At 42.3% G+C, this 25,926-nt stretch overlaps 1 protein-coding gene across 5 annotated transcripts in view; it reads left to right on the plus strand.

Annotated features, from left to right (window-relative positions):
- The window catches only part of LOC133568879 (trichohyalin-like), an 85,245-nt gene that overhangs the window by 10,271 nt on the left and 49,048 nt on the right, over positions 1-25,926 (plus strand). For all 5 annotated transcript variants that reach the window (XM_061921068.1, XM_061921067.1, XM_061921070.1 and 2 more), the window contains exons 2-3: positions 5,210-5,339; positions 13,827-14,048. In XM_061921068.1, coding sequence (XP_061777052.1) covers positions 5,230-5,339; positions 13,827-14,048 — 332 coding nt within the window. In that variant the 5' untranslated portion in view covers positions 5,210-5,229. The remainder of the gene's footprint in view (positions 1-5,209; positions 5,340-13,826; positions 14,049-25,926) is intronic.

Genomic DNA, 25,926 nt, shown 5'->3' on the forward strand with positions numbered 1-25,926 from the left:
CATGGGTAACTTACACATGTGTGATGGTATGGGGGTGTATTAGTGCCCAAGACATGGGTAACTTACACATGTGTGATGGTATGGGGGTGTATTAGTGGCCAAGGCATGGGTAACTTACACATGTGTGATGGTATGGGGGTGTATTAGTGAACAAGACATGACTAACTTACACATGTGTGATGGTATGGGGGTGTATTAGTGAACAAGACATGGGTAACTTACACATGTGTGATGGTATGGGGGTGTATTAGTGGCCAAGGCATGGGTAACTTACACATGTGTGATGGTATGGGGGTGTATTAGTGAACAAGACATGACTAACTTACACATGTGTGATGGTATGGGGGTGTATTAGTGCCCAAGGCATGGGTAACTTACACATGTGTGATGGTATGGGGGTGTATTAGTGAACAAGACATGGGTAACTTACACATGTGTGATGGTATGGGGGTGTATTAGTGAACAAGACATGGGTAACTTACACATGTGTGATGGTATGGGGGTGTATTAGTGAACAAGACATGACTAACTTACACATGTGTGATGGTATGGGGGTGTATTAGTGAACAAGACATGGGTAACTTACACATGTGTGATGGTATGGGGGTGTATTAGTGGCCAAGGCATGGGTAACTTACACATGTGTGATGGTATGGGGGTGTATTAGTGAACAAGACATGACTAACTTACACATGTGTGATGGTATGGGGGTGTATTAGTGCCCAAGGCATGGGTAACTTACACATGTGTGATGGTATGGGGGTGTATTAGTGAACAAGACATGGGTAACTTACACATGTGTGATGGTATGGGGGTGTATTAGTGAACAAGACATGGGTAACTTACACATGTGTGATGGTATGGGGGTGTATTAGTGAACAAGACATGACTAACTTACACATGTGTGATGGTATGGGGGTGTATTAGTGAACAAGACATGGGTAACTTACACATGTGTGATGGTATGGGGGTGTATTAGTGGCCAAGGCATGGGTAACTTACACATGTGTGATGGTATGGGGGTGTATTAGTGCCCAAGGCATGGGTAACTTACACATGTGTGATGGTATGGGGGTGTATTAGTGAACAAGACATGGGTAACTTACACATGTGTGATGGTATGGGGGTGTATTAGTGAACAAGACATGGGTAACTTACACATGTGTGATGGTATGGGGGTGTATTAGTGAACAAGGCATGGGTAACTTACACATGTGTGATGGTATGGGGGTGTATTAGTGCCCAAGACATGGGTAACTTACACATGTGTGATGGTATGGGGGTGTATTAGTGGCCAAGGCATGGGTAACTTACACATGTGTGATGGTATGGGGGTGTATTAGTGAACAAGACATGGGTAACTTACACATGTGTGATGGTATGGGGGTGTATTAGTGAACAAGGCATGGGTAACTTACACATGTGTGATGGTATGGGGGTGTATTAGTGAACAAGACATGGGTAACTTACACATGTGTGATGGTATGGGGGTGTATTAGTGAACAAGGCATGGGTAACTTACACATGTGTGATGGTATGGGGGTGTATTAGTGCCCAAGACATGGGTAACTTACACATGTGTGATGGTATGGGGGTGTATTAGTGCCCAAGGCATGGGTAACTTACACATGTGTGATGGTATGGGGGTGTATTAGTGAACAAGACATGGGTAACTTACACATGTGTGATGGAATGGGGGTGTATTAGTGAACAAGACATGACTAACTTACACATGTGTGATGGTATGGGGGTGTATTAGTGAACAAGACATGGGTAACTTACACATGTGTGATGGTATGGGGGTGTATTAGTGCCCAAGGCATGGGTAACTTACACATGTGTGATGGTATGGGGGTGTATTAGTGAACAAGACATGGGTAACTTACACATGTGTGATGGTATGGGGGTGTATTAGTGAACAAGGCATGGGTAACTTGCACATGTGTGATGGTATGGGGGTGTATTAGTGAACAAGGCATGGGTAACTTACACATGTGTGATGGTATGGGGGTGTATTAGTGAACAAGACATGGGTAACTTACACATGTGTGATGGTATGGGGGTGTATTAGTGAACAAGGCATGGGTAACTTACACATGTGTGATGGTATGGGGGTGTATTAGTGCCCAAGGCATGACTAACTTACACATGTGTGATGGTATGGGGGTGTATTAGTGAACAAGACATGACTAACTTACACATGTGTGATGGTATGGGGGTGTATTAGTGCCCAAGGCATGGGTAACTTACACATGTGTGATGGTATGGGGGTGTATTAGTGAACAAGACATGGGTAACTTACACATGTGTGATGGTATGGGGGTGTATTAGTGAACAAGACATGGGTAACTTACACATGTGTGATGGTATGGGGGTGTATTAGTGAACAAGACATGGGTAACTTACACATGTGTGATGGTATGGGGGTGTATTAGTGAACAAGGCATGGGTAACTTACACATGTGTGATGGTATGGGGGTGTATTAGTGCCCAAGGCATGACTAACTTACACATGTGTGATGGTATGGGGGTGTATTAGTGAACAAGACATGGGTAACTTACACATGTGTGATGGTATGGGGGTGTATTAGTGCCCAAGGCATGGGTAACTTACACATGTGTGATGGTATGGGGGTGTATTAGTGAACAAGACATGACTAACTTACACATGTGTGATGGTATGGGGGTGTATTAGTGAACAAGACATGACTAACTTACACATGTGTGATGGTATGGGGGTGTATTAGTGAACAAGACATGGGTAACTTACACATGTGTGATGGTATGGGGGTGTATTAGTGCCCAAGGCATGGGTAACTTACACATGTGTGATGGTATGGGGGTGTATTAGTGAACAAGACATGGGTAACTTACACATGTGTGATGGTATGGGGGTGTATTAGTGAACAAGACATGGGTAACTTACACATGTGTGATGGTATGGGGGTGTATTAGTGAACAAGACATGGGTAACTTACACATGTGTGATGGTATGGGGGTGTATTAGTGCCCAAGGCATGGGTAACTTACACATGTGTGATGGTATGGGGGTATATTAGTGAACAAGACATGGGTAACGTACACATGTGTGATGGTATGGGGGTGTATTAGTGAACAAGGCATGGGTAACTTACACATGTGTGATGGTATGGGGGTGTATTAGTGCCCAAGGCATGACTAACTTACACATGTGTGATGGTATGGGGGTGTATTAGTGAACAAGACATGGGTAACTTACACATGTGTGATGGTATGGGGGTGTATTAGTGAACAAGACATGGGTAACTTACACATGTGTGATGGTATGGGGGTGTATTAGTGCCCAAGGCATGGGTAACTTACACATGTGTGATGGTATGGGGGTGTATTAGTGAACAAGACATGGGTAACTTACACATGTGTGATGGTATGGGGGTGTATTAGTGAACAAGACATGGGTAACTTACACATGTGTGATGGTATGGGGGTGTATTAGTGAACAAGACATGGGTAACTTACACATGTGTGATGGTATGGGGGTGTATTAGTGCCCAAGGCATGGGTAACTTACACATGTGTGATGGTATGGGGGTATATTAGTGAACAAGACATGGGTAACGTACACATGTGTGATGGTATGGGGGTGTATTAGTGAACAAGGCATGGGTAACTTACACATGTGTGATGGTATGGGGGTGTATTAGTGCCCAAGGCATGACTAACTTACACATGTGTGATGGTATGGGGGTGTATTAGTGAACAAGACATGGGTAACTTACACATGTGTGATGGTATGGGGGTGTATTAGTGCCCAAGGCATGGGTAACTTACACATGTGTGATGGTATGGGGGTGTATTAGTGAACAAGGCATGGGTAACTTACACATGTGTGATGGTATGGGGGTGTATTAGTGCCCAAGGCATGACTAACTTACACATGTGTGATGGTATGGGGGTGTATTAGTGAACAAGACATGGGTAACTTACACATGTGTGATGGTATGGGGGTGTATTAGTGAACAAGACATGACTAACTTACACATGTGTGATGGTATGGGGGTGTATTAGTGAACAAGACATGGGTAACTTACACATGTGTGATGGTATGGGGGTGTATTAGTGAACAAGACATGGGTAACTTACACATGTGTGATGGTATGGGGGTGTATTAGTGAACAAGACATGACTAACTTACACATGTGTGATGGTATGGGGGTGTATTAGTGAACAAGGCATGGGTAACTTACACATGTGTGATGGTATGGGGGTGTATTAGTGAACAAGACATGGGTAACTTACACATGTGTGATGGTATGGGGGTGTATTAGTGAACAAGACATGGGTAACTTACACATGTGTGATGGTATGGGGGTGTATTAGTGAACAAGACATGGGTAACTTACACATGTGTGATGGTATGGGGGTGTATTAGTGAACAAGACATGGGTAACTTACACATGTGTGATGGTATGGGGGTGTATTATTGAACAAGACATGGGTAACTTACACATGTGTGATGGTATGGGGGTGTATTAGTGCCCAAGGCATGGGTAACTTACACATCTGTGAAGGCACTATTAATGCTGAATGGTACATACAGGTTTTGGAGCAACATATGTTGTCGTCCAAGAAACGTTATCATGGACGCCCCTGCTTATTTCAGCAAGACATGTGTTACAACAGCATGGCTTCGTAAAAAAAGAGTGTGGGTACTTTCCTTGCCCGCCTGCAGTCCAGACATGTCTCCCATGGAAAATGTGTGGCACATTATGAAGCGTAAAATACGACAGCGGAGACCCCGGACTGTTGAACGACTGAAGCTCTACATAAAACAAAAATGGGAAAAAATTCCACTTTCAAAGCTTCAACAATTAGTTCCCAAACGTTTATTGAGTGTTGTTAAAAGAAAAGGTGATGTAACACAGTGGTGAACATGCCCTTTCCCAACTACTTTGGCACGTGTTGCAGCCGTGAAATTCTAAGTTAATTATTTGCATAAGAAAATAATGTTTATGAGTTTGAACATGAAATATGTTGTCTTTGTAGCATATTCAACTGAATATGGGTTGAAAAGGATTTGCAAATCATTGTATTCCGTTTATATTTACATCTAACACAATTTCCCAACTCATATAGAAACGGGGTTTGTACGTTTAAAAATTCGAAGGCATTATTTTTGAAGCCCCAGTTTGACACCTTCAGGACTGACTTGATTTTCTGACAACTGCAGGCTGAGCTTGTGTGTCCGCCATGGGCCGGAAGTTGGACCTGTCGGGCCTGAGCGACAACGAGGCCGAGCACGTGCTACAGGTGGTGCAGCGCGACATGAGGCTGCGCAAGAAAGAGGAGCAGCGCCTCAGGTGAGCTAACTAAATACAAAATACTTCGTTTTTGGCTTCTCATTCCGTTGATTAGCTGAGCTCGTCTAAAACAGGAAATCCCAGCCCTTTCCTGTTCTGCTCAGACCAAGCTTCCTTGAAAGCCTGCAGAGCCCAGGAACAATGCAGACAAATACAATATTGGCACTGCATGGGCCCCTGGCGTGAAGAACAGGGCCACCCTAAGAAAAATGTCATTTTGAGATTTGTTGACACGTTATTATTTACCTGTTTTATATTCATTGCATTTGAATTCAATTCCATGCATGTTTTGTTCAAAAACAAACATAAATCGTTCCATAATTGTTTTTTTAGTGCGAGATAACGAATGTTATATCATTAAAACACACATTTGCATATCTTTCTGACACATCTCTGATCAAGGTTCGATTCCAGTGGGACTATTTAATGCTGCGCCCCCGAGGGGACGATGAGAATGATTTGAGATATTTGTAATGCTTTTCTTATCAGTGATGGAGCAGAAAAGGACTTCAATTACAAACCTCAAAAGCAGTAAAGTTGACACGTTGTGTAATTCGTCAATAAAATGCCACTAAATAAACTAACTAAAAAAAAAAGAGAATACAATGATTTGCAAATCCTTTTCAACTTATATTCAATAGAATAGACAGCAAAGACAAGATATTTCATGTTCACACTGAGGAACTTAAGTTTTTTTTTCAAATAATCATTAACTTAGAATTTAATGGCAGCAACACATTGCAAAAAAGTTTTCACAGCGGCTTTTTTACCAGTGTGTTACATGACCTTTCCTTTTAACAACACTCAGTAAAGGTTTGGGAACTGAGGAGACACATGTTTGAAGTTTTTCAGGTGGAATTCTTTCCCATTCTTGCTTGATGTACAACTTAAGTTGTTCAAACGGTCCGGGGTCTCCGTTGTGATAAATTAGGCTTCATATTGCACTACAAATTTTCAATGAGAGACAGGTCTAGACTACAGGCAGGCCAGTCTAATACCCACACTCTTTTTACCCTGAAGCCACGCTGTTGTAACACGTGGCTTGGCATTGTCTTGCTGAAATAAGCGGGGGCGTCCATGATAACCACATATGTTGCTTCAAAAGCTGTATGTACCTTTCAGCATTAATGGTGCCTTCACAGATGTGTAAGTTACCCATGCCTTGGGCACTAATACACCCCCATACCATCACACATGTGTAAGTTACCCATGTCTTGTTCACTAATACACCCCCATACCATCACACATGTGTAAGTTACCCATGTCTTGTTCACTAATACACCCCCATACCATCACACATGTGTAAGTTACCCATGTCTTGTTCACTAATACACCCCCATACCATCACACATGTGTAAGTTACCCATGTCTTGTTCACTAATACACCCCCATACCATCACACATGTGTAAGTTACCCATGTCTTGTTCACTAATACACCCCCATACCATCACACATGTGTAAGTTACCCATGTCTTGTTCACTAATACACCCCCATACCATCACACATGTGTAAGTTAGTCATGTCTTGTTCACTAATACACCCCCATACCATCACACATGTGTAAGTTACCCATGCCTTGGGCACTAATACACCCCCATACCATCACACATGTGTAAGTTAGTCATGTCTTGTTCACTAATACACCCCCATACCATCACACATGTGTAAGTTAGTCATGTCTTGTTCACTAATACACCCCCATACCATCACACATGTGTAAGTTACCCATGTCTTGTTCACTAATACACCGCCATACCATCACACATGTGTAAGTTACCCATGTCTTGTTCACTAATACACCCCCATACCATCACACATGTGTAAGTTACCCATGTCTTGTTCACTAATACACCCCCATACCATCACACATGTGTAAGTTACCCATGCCTTGGGCACTAATACACCCCCATACCATCACACATGTGTAAGTTACCCATGTCTTGTTCACTAATACACCCCCATACCATCACACATGTGTAAGTTACCCATGTCTTGTTCACTAATACACCCCCATACCATCACACATGTGTAAGTTACCCATGTCTTGTTCACTAATACACCCCCATACCATCACACATGTGTAAGTTAGTCATGTCTTGTTCACTAATACACCCCCATACCATCACACATGTGTAAGTTACCCATGTCTTGTTCACTAATACACCGCCATACCATCACACATGTGTAAGTTACCCATGCCTTGTTCACTAATACACCCCCATACCATCACACATGTGTAAGTTACCCATGTCTTGTTCACTAATACACCCCCATACCATCACACATGTGTAAGTTACCCATGTCTTGTTCACTAATACACCCCCATACCATCACACATGTGTAAGTTACCCATGTCTTGTTCACTAATACACCCCCATACCATCACACATGTGTAAGTTACCCATGTCTTGTTCACTAATACACCCCCATACCATCACACATGTGTAAGTTACCCATGTCTTGTTCACTAATACACCCCCATACCATCACACATGTGTAAGTTAGTCATGCCTTGTTCACTAATACACCCCCATACCATCACACATGTGTAAGTTACCCATGTCTTGTTCACTAATACACCCCCATACCATCACACATGTGTAAGTTAGTCATGTCTTGTTCACTAATACACCCCCATACCATCACACATGTGTAAGTTACCCATGTCTTGTTCACTAATACACCCCCATACCATCACACATGTGTAAGTTAGTCATGTCTTGTTCACTAATACACCCCCATACCATCACACATGTGTAAGTTACCCATGTCTTGTTCACTAATACACCCCCATACCATCACACATGTGTAAGTTAGTCATGTCTTGTTCACTAATACACCCCCATACCATCACATATGTGTAAGTTACCCATGTCTTGTTCACTAATACACCCCCATACCATCACACATGTGTAAGTTACCCATGTCTTGTTCACTAATACACCCCCATACCATCACACATGTGTAAGTTACCCATGTCTTGTTCACTAATACACCGCCATACCATCACACATGTGTAAGTTACCCATGCCTTGTTCACTAATACACCCCCATACCATCACACATGTGTAAGTTAGTCATGTCTTGTTCACTAATACACCCCCATACCATCACACATGTGTAAGTTACCCATGCCTTGTTCACTAATACACCCCCATACCATCACACATGTGTAAGTTACCCATGCCTTGTTCACTAATACACCCCCATACCATCACACATGTGTAAGTTACCCATGTCTTGTTCACTAATACACCCCCATACCATCACACATGTGTAAGTTACCCATGCCTTGTTCACTAATACACCCCCATACCATCACACATGTGTAAGTTAGTCATGTCTTGTTCACTAATACACCCCCATACCATCACACATGTGTAAGTTACCCATGCCTTGGGCACTAATACACCCCCATACCATCACACATGTGTAAGTTACCCATGTCTTGTTCACTAATACACCCCCATACCATCACACATGTGTAAGTTAGTCATGTCTTGTTCACTAATACACCCCCATACCATCACACATGTGTAAGTTACCCATGCCTTGGGCACTAATACACCCCCATACCATCACACATGTGTAAGTTACCCATGTCTTGTTCACTAATACACCGCCATACCATCACACATGTGTAAGTTACCCATGTCTTGTTCACTAATACACCCCCATACCATCACACATGTGTAAGTTACCCATGTCTTGTTCACTAATACACCGCCATACCATCACACATGTGTAAGTTACCCATGTCTTGTTCACTAATACACCCCCATACCATCACACATGTGTAAGTTACCCATGCAGTGGGCACTAATACACCCCCATACCATCACACATGTGTAAGTTACCCATGTCTTGTTCACTAATACACCCCCCATACCATCACACATGTGTAAGTTACCCATGTCTTGTTCACTAATACACCCCCATACCATCACACATGTGTAAGTTAGTCATGTCTTGTTCACTAATACACCCCCATACCATCACACATGTGTAAGTTACCCATGCCTTGGGCACTAATACACCCCCATACCATCACACATGTGTAAGTTACCCATGTCTTGTTCACTAATACACCGCCATACCATCACACATGTGTAAGTTACCCATGTCTTGTTCACTAATACACCCCCATACCATCACACATGTGTAAGTTACCCATGTCTTGTTCACTAATACACCCCCATACCATCACACATGTGTAAGTTACCCATGCCTTGGGCACTAATACACCGCCATACCATCACACATGCTGGCTTTGAACTTTGCGCCTAGAACAATCCGGATGGTTCTTTTCCTCTTTGGTCCAGAGGACACAACGTCCCAAAAAAGTTTGAAATGTGGACTCATCAGACCACAGAACACTTTTTCACTTTGCATCAGTCCATTTTAGATGAGCCCGGGCCCAGCGAAGCCTGCGGCGTTTCTGGGTGTTGTTGATAAATGGCTTTTGCTTTGCATAGTAGAGTTTTAACTTGCACATACGGATGTAGCAACCAACTGTAGTTACTGACAGTGGTTATATCCCTTGAAAGAGCCCATGTGGTGATATCTTTTACGCACTGAATTCGCTTTTTGATGCAGTACCGCCTGAGGGATCAAAGGTTGCAGGCAATCAATGTTGGTTTTCAGCCTTGCTGCTTGCGTGCAATGATTTCTCCGGATAATCTGAACCTTTTGATGATATCACGGACAGTAGATGGTGAAATCCCTAAATTCCTTGCAATAGCTGGTTGTGAAATGTGGTTCTTAAACAGTTTGCTCAGGCATTTGTTGACAAAGTGGTGACCCTCGCCCCGTCCTTGTTTGTGAATGAGTCAGCATTTCACGGAAGCTGCTTTTATACCCAATCATGGCACCCACCTGTTCCAATTAGCCAGCACATCTGTGGGATGTTCAAATTTGTGTTTGATGAGCATTCCTCAACTTTCTCAGTCTTTTTTGCCACTTGTGCCAGCTTTTGTGAAACATGTTGCAGGCATCAAATTCCAAATGCGCTAATATTTGCAAAAATAACAACGTTTTCCGTTCGAACGTTAAGTATCTTGTCCTTGCAGTCTATTCAATGGAATGTAAGTTGAAAAGATTTGCAATTATTGTATTTTGTTTTTATTTACCATTTACACATCTTGACAACTTCACTGGTGTGGAGTTTTGTAAGTTTGAGGAAAATGTCATATCAAACACAATGTCATTCACTAATTCACATTTGTGCGTTTTCATACAAAAGGGTGCCACCCACGGATGGCAGGGCCCTACGCACACCACCCGATTTGTGTGATGAAGAATTTTAGTCCACATATGATATTTCAGTCAGTAATCACATTATCAAACTAGCGTTGATAACAAATCACATGAAACTTAATGATGATATCATAATAGGGTACCAGTGATCAATCTGCGCGATTGGCCATCACGCATTGCAACAAGTGAGTTAAAAACGTAGTCAGGTTCAAACACCCACCATCTATTAAACTAGACAAGAAGCAAGGAATCAGGCAGAGACAGAGTTCAATTTTGCTCATGAGGAGAAACGTTTGGAGCTGCACACTAAGTTACAGTCTCCCACCACGCTTTATTCAGGAGTTCCCTTTTTAACATCACTGAGGCTGCTTCTAAAGGGAGTGGTCACACATATCATGCGAGAAGCTCCAGCACGCACAATACATGACAGAATGTGCCAAGGGCTTTGTGATTGCCTTGCCTTATCTTCGTTGAGGTACTTCAAGTCCGTCCTTGGCTGTTCAGCAGGCTGGAAGACAGAAACTGCTGCTGCGAGACAACTTGAAGTGGAAGATAGACGAGTTGTGTGCCCTTGCAACAGAATGGAAAAGTACAGCTTGAGCACAATTGATCATAACTATAGCAACGGCCTTTAAGCAAAAGAGTTGTGTGATAAGTTATTCATCATTATTCTAACTAATGTAAAATGCACAACAATTCAAACAAGTTTTCTTCTTTCGCTTCTTTTTTGTCGTGTTTTTGGTCACAAGACGAAGCTGCCTGTAACATTAAGCATTTATTTATTAAATATGTCCTGTTAAACCACTAATTCCAACATACCATTTCAGCAAGTTGCAAACACTTCCTTCAATGTCCAACAATTCCACCTTGATTTTGATAGTTGAATAAGACTACTCCAAATTGAGTCGTCGACAATCGTAAGACACCCCGATTTGTCCACGTGTCACTTTTTTTAAAGAGAGCATCTCCAACAATCTAATTACTTGTTAACTTAGCGACTCTAATTCCTCCTGTTTGTCTTCTTATGTTCTGGCAGACAGTATTAAGACTTAATTGCATGTTTTCCTACTAAACATGGTGTACGCTCAAATCCAGAAAACGTTTTACGCACAAAAATATTTATTATTCAATGCAGTTGTAATGAAGCTGGTGAGACAAAATGACACAGAGGAGAAAATACGCAGGGAGAGAGCATAGAGCTTGATAGGAGTTGGCTTAATGTACGAAACTGGGAACTACGTTCTGGCCCGGAACGCAGGTGTGCACTGAAGCTCATCAGCGCCAGGTGTGTACATTGCTGATTGAGACGATTGTCAGGTCCAAACACTGATGACATCTATTAAACAGACAGGAAGAAAGGAATCATGCAGAATCAGAATTTGGCTAAATGTGTAGAGACGTTTTAGTCAGAGAACCAACCTACGCTCTAAGATCCAGTCTCACGTGCTCCTCTATTTATTCGGGAGGTCCCTGGTTACATCATTGAGGCTGCTTTTGAAGGAAGGGGGGGTCATTTTAGCAGCCCCAGTTAGATACAATATATGATTATTCAGAAATGCAAATGTGCTGACACTTGTGATATCGCCCTGTCTCTGCTTCATCTGCGTCACGGTACTTGATGTTCTGGACAAAAACACTGATAAGAGACGACTGCAATGCAAGATTTCAGGTTGTCCCTTTGCACGGCTAGAAAAGTACAACTTGAGCACAATTGATAATAACTATAGCAACGGCCTTTAAGCATAAGAGTTGTGTGATAACTTACACATGATTATTCTAACACCGAAATAAAGCAGCTTCTTGCTGCAGCCGGAGTGGCGCACGCCGGCGTGCCCAGATGTATGAATAGTAGGGTGCGCCCAGGCCGTGACACAATGCTTCCTTTTCACGTCCTAGTGCACTACAAATCCTTATTCAAGTTAAATAATGAAGTTGTTACAGTTAGTTCTGAGTTACCTCAATTATTGCCTTCTTCTAATTAAAGGCCTACTGAAAGCCACTACTAGCGACCACGCAGTCTGATAGTTTATATATCAATGATGAAATATTAACATTGCAACACATGACAATACGGCCGCTTTAGTTTACTAAATTGCAATTTTAAATTTACCGCAGAGTTTCTTGTTGAAAACGTCGCGGAATGATGACGCGTTCGCGTGACGTCTCGGATTGTAGCGGACATTTTGTTCCAGCCTGATCCCAGCTATAAGTAGTCTGCTTTAATCGCAAAACTACACAGTATTCTGGACATCTGTGTTGCTGAATCTTTTGCAATTTGTTCAATTAATAATGGAGACGTCAAAGAAGAAAGATGTAGGTGGGAAGCGGTGTATTGCGGCTGCCTTTAGCAACACAAACACAGCCGGTGTTTCCTTGTTTACATTCCTGAAGGTGAAGCTTTACTATGGAACAGAGCGGTCGAGCGAACATGGTTCTCTACCACATGTCAACCGGCAGGTTTCGGTGAGAAAATTGTGGTAATAAGTCGACTCTTACATGAGCAGAGCTTGCGTGGTTCCTCGTGCACCTATCAAAGAGGCAGCTGCGACTCTCTTGCCTCCTCCGTGGCTTCCCTCAGAGGCAATGGCAGTCACCACACCCCTCCGATTTTCAGGTACGATTATATAATCTCACTAAACACTAGTAACACAAAGAGCAGATAAGGAATTTTTCAGAATTATCCTAGTAAATGTGTCTAATAACATCTGAATCGCTCCCAGTGCCCTCTCTCTTTTTTTTTTCTTCTAGTCCTTCACTCTCACTATCCTCATCCACGAATCTTTCATCCCCGCTCAAATTAATGGGGAAATCGTCGCTTTCTCGGTCCGAATCGCTCTCGCTGCTGGTGGCCATGATTGTAAACAATGTTCAGATGTGAGGAGCTCCACAACCCCTGACGTCACGCACACATCGTCTGCTACTTCCGGTACAGGCAAGGCTTTTTTATTAGCGACCAAAAGTTGCGAACTTTATGGTCGATGTTCTCTACTAAATCCTTTCAGCAAAAATATGGCAATATCGCAAAATGATGAAGTATGACACATAGAATGGAGCTGCTATCCCCGTTTAAATAAGAACATCTCATTTCAGTAGGCCTTTAAAGTCAAAGCGAAATAAAGGCGGTGATTAAAACATTCAAACCAATCCTTTGTTGTCTGTTTTCGCGTTAACCAGATAGAATGTTTCTAAACAACCCTCCCTCTCATCCATTCCCCTTTGCCCCCCCCAGCGAGTTAAAGCAGGCGCTGGACGAGGAGGGCAGTCGCTGCCTCCTGTTGTCACGGCAGCGTTGCTTCAACCAGCGCTGCTGCATCCGTTGCTGCGCGCCCTTCAGCTTCCTGCTCAACCCCAAGCGGCGGTGTGACGACTGCCTGTACAGCGTGTGCAAGGCCTGCAGACTCTACAGCCCACAACACAATGCCTGGCTCTGCTCCGCCTGTCAGAAGAGCAGGTAACTTCGACGACTGGCGGTGTGGCGTGCGTTGGTGGACGGGCGGGAGGCTCATTGTGATGTGACAGGTGGATTAGGTCATGTATCTACTGTTTGTTTTTGTTTTTTATTCAAATAGTGCATCAACCCGGAAAAAAAAAAACCCTCCCTCCCCCATTCACACTCATCCACACCCACTCACACGAAAAGGGTTGTCTCTTCCTGCTGCCAATATTCTGATTGATTGATTGACATTTTTTTTCGTAGATTGCACAGTACAGTACATATCCGTACAATTGACCACTAAATGGTAACACCCCAATAAGTCTTTCAACTTGTTTAAGTCGGGGTCCATCCATCCATCCATCCATCCATCTTCTTCCGCTTATCCGAGGTCGGGTCGCGGGGGCAACAGCCTAAAGCAGGGAAACCCAGACTTCACCTCTCCCCAGCCACTTGGTCCAGCTCTTCCCGGGGGGATCCGAGGCGTTCCCAGGCCAGCCGGGAGACATAGTCTTCCCAACGTGTCCTGGGTCTTCCCCGTGGCCTCCTACCCGGTCGGATGTGCCTTAAACACCTCCCTTGGGAGGCGTTCGGGTGGCATCCTGACCAGATGCCCGAACCACCTCATCTGGCTCCTCTCCATGTGGAGGAGCAGCGGCTTTACTTTGAGTTCCTCCCGGATGGCAGAGCTTCTCACCCTATCTCTAGGGAGAGACCCAAAGTCATTTGGGCCGCTTGTACCCGTGATCTTATCCTTTCGGTCATGACCCAAAGCTCATGACCATAGGTGAGGATGAGAAAGTAAATCGACCGGTAAATTGAGAGCTTTGCCTTCCGGCTCAGCTCCTTCTTCACCACAACGGATCGGTACAACGTCCGCATTACTGAAGACGCCGCACCGATCCGCCTGTCGATCTCACGATCCACTCTTCCCCACTCGTGAACAAGACTCCTAGGTACTTGAACTCCTCCACTTGGGGCAGGGTCTCCTCCCAACCCGGAGATGGCACTCCACCCTTTTCCGGGCGATAACCATGGACTCGGATTTGGAGGTGCTGATTCTCATTCCGGTCGCTTCACACTCGGCTGCGAACCGATCCAGTGAGAGCTGAAGATCCTGGCCAGATGAAGCCATCAGGACCACATCATCTGCAAAAAACAGAGACCTAATCCTGCGGTCACCAAACCGGAACCCTCAACGCCTTGACTGCGCTAGAAATTCTGTCCATAAAAGCTATGAACAGAATGGGTGACAAAGGACAGCCTTGGCGGAGTCCAACCTTCACTGGAAACGTGTCCGACTTTACTGCCGGCAATGCGGACCAAGCTCTGGCACTGATCATACAGGGAGTGGACTATGTTCTGACACTGATCATACAGGGGTCCACGTTCATCAATTCATTCTACTCGTCTAATGCAGTGTTTTTCAACCTTTTTTGAGCCGAGGCACATTTTTTGCGTTGAAAAAATGCAGAGGCACACCACCAGCAGACATCATTAAAAAACAAAACTCAGTTGACAGTGAAAAAGTTGTTTTTCCTATTCTTGCTTGGTGTACAACTAAGTTGTTCAACAGTCCCGGGTCTCTGTTGTCCATATTTAGCCCTCATATTGCACCACATATTTTCAATGAGAGACAGGTCTGGACTACAGGCAGGCCAGTCTAGTACCCACACTCTTTTACTATGAAGTCACCCTGTTGTATCATGTGGCTTGTCATTGTCTTGCTGAAATAAGCAGGGGCGTCCATGATAACATTGCTTGGATGGCCCAAAAGCTGTATGTACCTTGCAGCATTAATGGTGTCTTCACAGATGTGTAAGTTACCCATGTCTTGTTCACTAATACACCCCCATACCATCACACATGTGTAAGTTACCCATGTCTTGTTCACTAATACACCCCCATACCATCACACATGTGTAAGTTACCCATGTCTTGTTCACTAATACACCCCCATACCATCACACATGTGTAAGTTACCCATGTCTTGTTCACTAATACACCCCCATACCATCACACATGTGTAAGTTACCCATGTCTTGTTCACTAATACACCCCCATACCATCACACATGTGTAAGTTAGTCATGTCTTGTTCACTAATACACCCCATACCATCACACATGTGTAAGTTACCCATGCCTTGTTCACTAATACACCCCAATACCATCACACATGTGTAAGTTACCCATGTCTTGTTCACTAATACAACCCCCATACCATCACACATGTGTAAGTTACCCATGTCTTGTTCACTAATACACCCCCATACCATCACACATGTGTAAGTTACCCATGTCTTGTTCACTAATACACCCCCATACCATCACACATGTGTAAGTTACCCATGTCTTGTTCACTAATACACCCCCATACCATCACACATGTGTAAGTTACCCATGTCTTGGGCACTAATACACCCCCATACCATCACACATGTGTAAGTTACCCATGTCTGTTCACTAATACACCCCCATACCATCACACATGTGTAAGTTACCCATGTCTTGTTCACTAATACACCCCCATACCATCACACATGTGTAAGTTACCCATGTCTTGGGCACTAATACACCCCCATACCATCACACATGTGGTAAGTTACCCATGTCTTGTTCACTAATACACCCCCATACCATCACACATGTGTAAGTTACCCATGTCTTGTTCACTAATACACCCCCATACCATCACACATGTGTAAGTTACCCATGTCTTGGGCACTAATACACCCCCATACCATCACACATGTGTAAGTTACCCATGTCTTGTTCACTAATACACCCCCATACCATCACACATGTGTAAGTTACCCATGCCTTGGGCACTAATACACCCCCCATACCATCACACATGTGTAAGTTACCCCATGTCTTGTTCACTAATACACCCCATACCATCACACATGTGTAAGTTACCCATGTCTTGTTCACTAATACACCCCCATACCATCACACATGTGTAAGTTACCCATGTCTTGGCCACTAATACACCCCCATACCATCACACATGTGTAAGTTACCCATGTCTTGTTCACTAATACACCCCCATACCATCACACAGGTGTAAGTTACCCATGTCTTGTTCACTAATACACCCCCATACCAATCACACATGTGTAAGTTACCCATGTCTTGGGCACTAATACACCCCCATACCATCACACATGTGTAAGTTAACCCATGTCTTGTTCACTAATACACCCCCATACCATCACACATGTGTAAGTTACCCATGTCTTGTTCACTAATACACCCCCATACCATCACACATGTGTAAGTTACCCATGTCTTGGGCACTAATACACCCCCATACCATCACACATGTGTAAGTTACCCATGTCTTGTTCACTAATACACCCCCATACCATCACACATGTGTAAGTTACCCATGCCTTGGGCACTAATACACCCCATACCATCACACATGTGTAAGTTACCCATGTCTTGTTCACTATACACCCCCATACCATCACACATGTGTAAGTTACCCATGTCTTGTTCACTAATACACCCCCCATACCATCACACATGTGTAAGTTACCATGTCTTGGCCACTAATACACCCCCATACCATCACACATGTGTAAGTTACCATGTCTTGTTCACTAATACACCCCCATACCATCACACATGTGTAAGTTACCCATGTCTTGTTCACTAATACACCCCCATACCATCACCACATGTGTAAGTTACCCATGTCTTGGGCACTAATACACCCCCATACCATCACACATGTGTAAGTTACCCATGTCTTGTTCACTAATACACCCCCATACCATCACACATGTGTAAGTTACCCATGTCTTGTTCACTAATACACCCCCATACCATCACACATGTGTAAGTTACCCCATGTCTTGGGCACTAATACACCCCCATACCATCACACATGTGTAAGTTACCCATGTCTTGTTCACTAATACACCCCCCATACCATCACACATGTGTAAGTTACCCATGCCTTGGGCACTAATACACCCCCATACCATCACACATGTGTAAGTTACCCATGTCTTGTTCACTAATACACCCCCATACCATCACACATGTGTAGTTACCCATGTCTTGTTCACTAATACACCCCCATACCATCACACATGTGTAAGTTACCCATGTCTTGCCACTAATACACCCCCATACCATCACACATGTGTAAGTTACCCATGTCTTGTTCACTAATACACCCCCATACCATCACACATGTGTAAGTTACCCATGTCTTGTTCACTAATACACCCCCATACCATCACACATGTGTAAGTTACCCATGTCTTGTTCACTAATACACCCCCATACCATCACACATGTGTAAGTTACCCATGCCTTGGGCACTAATACACCCCCATACCATCACACATGTGTAAGTTACCCATGTCTTGGGCACTAATACACCCCCATACCATCACACATGTGTAAGTTACCCATGTCTTGTTCACTAATACACCCCCATACCATCACACATGTGTAAGTTACCCATGTCTTGTTCACTAATACACCCCCATACCATCACACATGTGTAAGTTACCCATGTCTTGGGCACTAATACACCCCCATACCATCACACATGTGTAAGTTACCCATGTCTTGTTCACTAATACACCCCCATACCATCACACATGTGTAAGTTACCCATGCCTTGGGCACTAATACACCCCCATACCATCACACATGTGTAAGTTACCCATGTCTTGTTCACTAATACACCCCCATACCATCACACATGTGTAAGTTACCCATGTCTTGTTCACTAATACACCCCCATACCATCACACATGTGTAAGTTACCCATGTCTTGGCCACTAATACACCCCCATACCATCACACATGTGTAAGTTACCCATGTCTTGTTCACTAATACACCCCCATACCATCACACATGTGTAGTTACCCATGTCTTGTTCACTAATACACCCCCATACCATCACACATGTGTAAGTTACCCATGTCTTGTTCACTAATACACCCCATACCATCACACATGTGTAAGTTACCCATGCCTTGGGCACTAATACACCCCCATACCATCACACATGTGTAAGTTACCCATGTCTTGGGCACTAATACACCCCCATACCATCACACATGTGTAAGTTACCCATGTCTTGTTCACTAATACACCCCCATACCATCACACATGCTGGCTTTGAACTTTGCGCCTAGAACAATCCGGATGTTTTTTTCCTCTTTGGTCCAGACGACACAACGTCCAAAAACAATTTGAAATGTGGACTCGTCAGACCACAGAACACTTTCCCACTCTGCATCAGTCCATCTTAGATGAGCTCAGGCCCGGCGAAGCCGGCGGCGTTTCTGGGTGTTGTTGATAACCGGCTTTCACTTTGCATAGTAGAGCTTTAACTTGCACTTACAGATGTGGCGACCAACTGTAGTTACTGACAGTGGTTTTATGAGTGTTCCAGTTGACAGTAAAAAAGTTGTCGCGATTGTTGGATATGGCTTTAAAGCAGACCTGGGCAGATTAATGCGTCCCGTTAAGCTTTTCAATCTGGCCCGCAGGACATTCCCAAATATTTTTTCTAGATCTTTAGGATGGAAAGTGTAGCTGCCATTATGATGTGCACTCATGTTTTCTAATGACCGTAAGTCTTCAACTATACAAAGTATTTCAATGGTTGGAATCTGCGCTTATGGATGATATACTAGTTACTATGGTAATCTAATTAGTTACTATGGTCATCTAATTAGTTACTATGGTCATCTAATTAGTTACTATGGTCATCTAATTAGTTACTATGGTCATCTAATTAGTTACTATGGTCATCTAATTAGTTACTGTGGTCATCTAATTAGTTACTATGGTCATCTAATTAGTTACTATGGTCATCTAATTAGTTACTATGGTCATCTAATTAGTTACTATGGTCATCTAATTAGTTACTGTGGTCATCTAATTAGTTACTATGGTCATCTAATTAGTTACTATGGTCATCTAATTAGTTACTATGGTCATCTAATTAGTTACTATGGTCATCTAATTAGTTACTATGGTCATCTAATTAGTTACCATGGTCATCTAATTAGTTACCATGGTCATCTAATTAGTTACTATGGTCATCTAATTAGTTACTATGGTCATCTAATTAGTTACTATGGTCATCTAATTAGTTACTATGGTCATCTAATTAGTTACTATGGTCATCTAATTAGTTACTATGGTCATCTAATTAGTTACCATGGTCATCTAATTAGTTACCATGGTCATCTAATTAGTTACTATGGTCATCTAATTAGTTACTATGGTCATCTAATTAGTTACTATGGTCATCTAATTAGTTACTATGGTCATCTAATTAGTTACTATGGTCATCTAATTAGTTACTCTGGTCATCTAATGAGTTACTATGGTCATCTAATGAGTTACTATGGTCATCTAATTAGTTACTATGGTCATCTAATTAGTTACTATGGTCATCTAATTAGTTACTATGGTCATCTAATGAGTTACCATGGTCATATAATTAGTTACCATGGTCATCTAATTAGTTACCATGGTCATCTAATTAGTTACTATGGTAATCTAATTAGTTACTATGGTCATCTAATTAGTTACTATGGTCATCTAATTAGTTACTATGGTCATCTAATTAGTTACTATGGTCATCTAATTAGTTACTATGGTCATCTAATTAGTTACTATGGTCATCTAATTAGTTACTATGGTCATCTAAATAGTTACTATGGTCATCTAATTAGTTACTATGGTCATCTAATGAGTTACTATGGTCATCTAATGAGTTACTATGGTCATCTAATGAGTTACTATGGTCATCTAATGAGTTACTATGGTCATCTAATGAGTTACTATGGTCATCTAATGAGTTACTATGGTCATATAATTAGTTACTATGGTCATCTAATTAGTTACTATGGTCATCTAAATAGTTACTATGGTCATCTAATTAGTTACTATGGTCATATAATTAGTTACTATGGTCATCTAATTAGTTACTATGGTCATCTAAATAGTTACTATGGTCATGTAATTAGTTACTATGGTCATCTAATTAGTTACTATGGTCATCTAATTAGTTACTATGGTCATCTAATTAGTTACTATGCTCATGTAATTAGTTACTATGGTCATGTAATTAGTTACTATGCTCATGTAATTAGTTACTATGCTCATCTAATTAGTTACTATGCTCATCTAATGAGTTATTGTGGTCATCTAATTAGTTACTATGGTCATCTAAGTAGTTCATTTGGTCATCTAATGAGTTACTATGGTCATCTAAGTAGTGACTATGGTCATCTAATTAGTTACTATGGTCATCTAATGAGTTACTATGGTCATCTAATGAGTTACTATGGTCATCTAATGAGTTACTATGGTCATCTAATTAGTTACTATGGTCATCTAATTAGTTACTATGGTCATCTAATTAGTTACTATGGTCATCTAATTAGTTACTATGGTCATCTAATTAGTTACTATGGTCATCTAATTAGTTACTATGGTCATCTAATGAGTTACTATGGTCATCTAATGAGTTACTATGGTCATCTAATGAGTTACTATGGTCATCTAATTAGTTACTATGGTCATCTAATTAGTTACTATGGTCATCTAATTAGTTACTATGGTCATCTAATGAGTTACTATGGTCATCTAATGAGTTACTATGGTCATCTAATGAGTTACTATGGTCATATAATTAGTTACTATGGTCATCTAATTAGTTACTATGGTCATCTAAATAGTTACTATGGTCATCTAATTAGTTACTATGGTCATATAATTAGTTACTATGGTCATCTAATTAGTTACTATGGTCATGTAATTAGTTACTATGGTCATCTAATTAGTTACTATGGTCATCTAGTTAGTTACGATGGTCATCTAATTAGTTACTATGGTCATCTAAATAGTTACTATGGTCATCTAATTAGTTACTATGGTCATATAATTAGTTACTATGGTCATCTAATTAGTTACTATGGTCATCTAAATAGTTCTATGGTCATGTAATTAGTTACTATGGTCATCTAATTAGTTACTATGGTCATGTAATTAGTTACTATGGTCATCTAATTAGTTACTATGGTCATGTAATTAGTTACTATGGTCATCTAATTAGTTACTATGGTCATGTAATTAGTTACTATGGTCATCTAATTAGTTACTATGGTCATGTAATTAGTTACTATGGTCATGTAATTAGTTACTATGGTCATCTAATTAGTTACTATGGTAATGTAAGTCACAGCAGCTCAGACGAGGCACCAAGCAGTGTCGGCAGGAAGTTCTTCCACAGACACGGAAGGAGATTTTCACAACAAAGTTCTAAAGCTTAGTGATGTATCAGATATATCAGATTGTTGGTGGGTTTAGTTTGTACCCTTCGCGTTCATATTTCATTGTTTGTTGCATTTTTGTTGCGTTTCACTTGATTGTCGAATATGTCCATGGAGAAGGTGTGTGACATTCATATTTTGTCAATATTCAGTGTTTTATCCTTCATAGAAAAAATTCCATTCCGTTTTTTAAGGCGGTCTGTCATAATGTTTTTAGCATTCAATCAGACATTATTGAGTGGTTTTGTATTAATGTTCATAAAAATAGATGTACTGGCCCCCAGACACATTTTTTCCTCTAAATTTGGCCCCCAACTCGAAATAATCTCCCATGCCTGCTTTAAAGCATAACCAAGCATGCATGACTATAGCTCTTGTCTCAAAGTAAGTGTACTGTATCAGTATAGTTCTTGTCTCAAAGTAAGTGTACTGTCACCACCTGTCACATCACACCCTGTCTTATTTGGACTTTTTTGCTGTTTTCCTGTGTGTAGTGTTTTACTTCTTGTCTTGCGCTCCTATTTTAATGGCTTTTTCTCTTTCCATGTCTTCCTTTGAGCGATATTTTCACACATTTCAAGAATATTTCAGTTGTTTTTATCCTTCTTTGTGGGGACATTGTTGATAGTCACGTCATGTTCGGATGTACTTTGTGGACGCCGTCTTTGTTCCACAGTAAGTCTTTGCTGTCGTCCAGCATTCTGTTTTTGTTGACTTTGTAGCCAGTTCAGTTTTAGTTTTGTTCTGCATAGCCTTCCCTAAGCTTCAATGCCTTTTCTAAGTAGGAATCGCCTATTGTGTATGTTTGGTTTAAGCATTAGATACCTTCTTACCTGCACCCTGCCTCCCGCTGTTTCCGACATCTACAAAGCAATTAGCTACCGGCTGCCACCTACTGATGTGGAAGAGTATTACACGGTTGCTCTGCCGGGCTCAACAACAACACATCATTTGCAGACTTTAATTACTGGTTTGCAAAAAATATATTTTTTACCCCAAATAGGTTAAATTAGATGATAACCCACGGTACACCAGACTGTATCCGCGGCACAGTGGTTGAAAAACAATGGTCTAATGACACTGCCTTCTACATGCAGTTTTTATTTCCCTTCAATAGATCTATTTTTTTTCACATTTGACATGTTTTATTGTTTTTGTTTCAGGGTTGATAAAACTATGGCTTTACCAACTAGAGCAGGTGGTGTGGTATACATTGTGGTTGTCGACATACTTCATTTAATGTGGCAACAGCCTGACGTCACCAACAATCCGGACTTTTAAGAAAATGGTCATTGAAAACATTTTTTTTAATAAAATTTTTATAGGTTTTTAAAAAAAAAATTTAATCAACTGCAGTTTACTTAGGCAAGTTTTAAAAATGTATTTAGAAAAGTATTTCTGTTATCAATACGTACCAACCTCAACCTCGCTGTATGGGCAATTCATCCAGAAACTGAAATGTTAGCACTTTGATTTATTTAGACTTGACCAGAGTCTGCAGCATCGCGTGGACATCGGGGGCGGTACCTCTGGATTGGCAGACCGGGGTGGTGGTCCCTCTCTTTAAGGAGGGTGTGTTCCAACTATGGTGGGATCACACTCCTCAGACTTCCTGGTAAGGTTTATTCAGGTGTACTGGAGAGGAGGCTTTGTTGAATAGTCCAACCTCGGATTCAGGAGGAACAGTGTGGTTTTCGTCCTGGTCGTGGAACTGTGGACCAGCTCTATACTCTGGGCAGGGTTCTTGAGGGTGCATGGGAGTTTGCCCAACCAGTCTACATGTGCTTTGTGGACTTGGAGAAGGCATTGGACCGTGTCCCTCGGGAAGTCCTGTGGGGAGTGCTCAGAGAGTATGGGGTATGGGACTGTCTTATTGTGGCGGTCCACTCCCTGTATGATCAGTGTCAGAACATAGTCCACTCCCTGTATGATCAGTGTCAGAACATAGTCCACTCCCTGTATGATCAGTGTCAGAACATAGTCCACTCCCTGTATGATCAGTGTCAGAACATAGTCCACTCCCTGTATGATCAGTGTCAGAACATAGTCCACTCCCTGTATGATCAGTGTCAGAACATAGTCCACTCCCTGTATGATCAGTGTCAGAACATAGTCCACTCCCTGTATGATCAGTGTCAGAACATAGTCCACTCCCTGTATGATCAGTGCCAGAGCTTGGTCCGCATTGCTGGCAGTAAGTCGGACACATTTCCAGTGAGGGTTGGACTCCGCCAAGGCTGCCCTTTGTCACCCATTCTGTTCATAAAGAATTTCTAGGCGCAGTCAAGGCGTTGAGGGGATCCGGTTTGGTGACTGCAGGATTAAGTCTTTGCTTTTTGCAGATGATGTGGTCCTGATGGCTTCATCTGGCCAGGATTTCCAGCTCTCACTGGATCGGTTCGCAGCCGAGTGTGAAGCAACTGGGATGAGAATCAGCACCTCCAAGTCCGAGTCCGGGAAAGGGTGGAGTGCCATCTCCATGTTGGGGAGGAGACCCTGCCCCAAGTGGAGGAGTTCAAGTACCTAGGAGTCTTGTTCACGAGTGGGGGAAGAGTGGATCGTGAGATCGACAGGCGGATCGGTGCGGCGTCTTCAGTAATGCGGACGTTGTATCGATCCGTTGTGGTGAAGAAGGAGCTGAGCCGGAAGGCAAAGCTCTCAATTTACTGGTCAATCCACGTTCCCATCCTCACCTATGGTCATGAGCTTTGGGTCATGACCGAAAGGATAAGATCACGGGTACAAGCGGCCCAAATGAGTTTGGGTCTCTCCCTTAGAGATAGGGTGAGAAGCTCTGCCATCCGGGAGGAACTCAAAGTAAAGCCGCTGCTCCTCCACATGGAGAGGAGCCAGATGAGGTGGTTCGGGCATCTGGTCAGGATGCCACCTGAACGCCTCCCTAGGGAGGTGTTTAGGGCACATCCGACCACTAGGAGGCCACGGGGAAGACCCAGGACACGTTGGGAAGACTATGTCTCCCGGCTGGCCTGGGAACGCCTCGGGATTCCCCGGGAAGAGCTAGACGAAGTGGCTGGGAAGTCTGGGCTTCCCTGCTTAGGCTGCTGCCCCCGCGACCCAACCTCGGATAAGTGGAAGAAAATGGATGATTTATATGGGCTAGTAAGGTAAAGTTTTGTACCTGACTTGACCTCACTAGCCTATATAAATCAACCATTTTTTAAATACACATCAGTCGGCTAAATGAACCTCTTCATCATATTATCATTATTATTATTGTTTATTTATTATAACTGCGTTATTATGATTATTATTATTAGTATTATTATTTTTGTATTTTTTAATGTAATTTATCATTATTGTTATTTTTATTATCATTATTATTATTATTATTGTCATCATCATATGAGAGAAGGGATGGGTACCAAACTGGATAATTTTATGAGCATGGGACCAAATTCAATTACTACCAGGTGCCAATTTATGTAAAATCAAATCAAACCATAACATATTTAAAGACCTACCGAAAGCCACTACTAACCACCACACAGTCTGATAGTTTATATATCAATAATGAAATATTAACATTGCAACACATGCCAATACGGCCACTTT

This window comes from Nerophis ophidion, linkage group LG14 (genome assembly GCF_033978795.1).
Source record: "Nerophis ophidion isolate RoL-2023_Sa linkage group LG14, RoL_Noph_v1.0, whole genome shotgun sequence".
Taxonomy (NCBI): domain Eukaryota; kingdom Metazoa; phylum Chordata; class Actinopteri; order Syngnathiformes; family Syngnathidae; genus Nerophis; species Nerophis ophidion.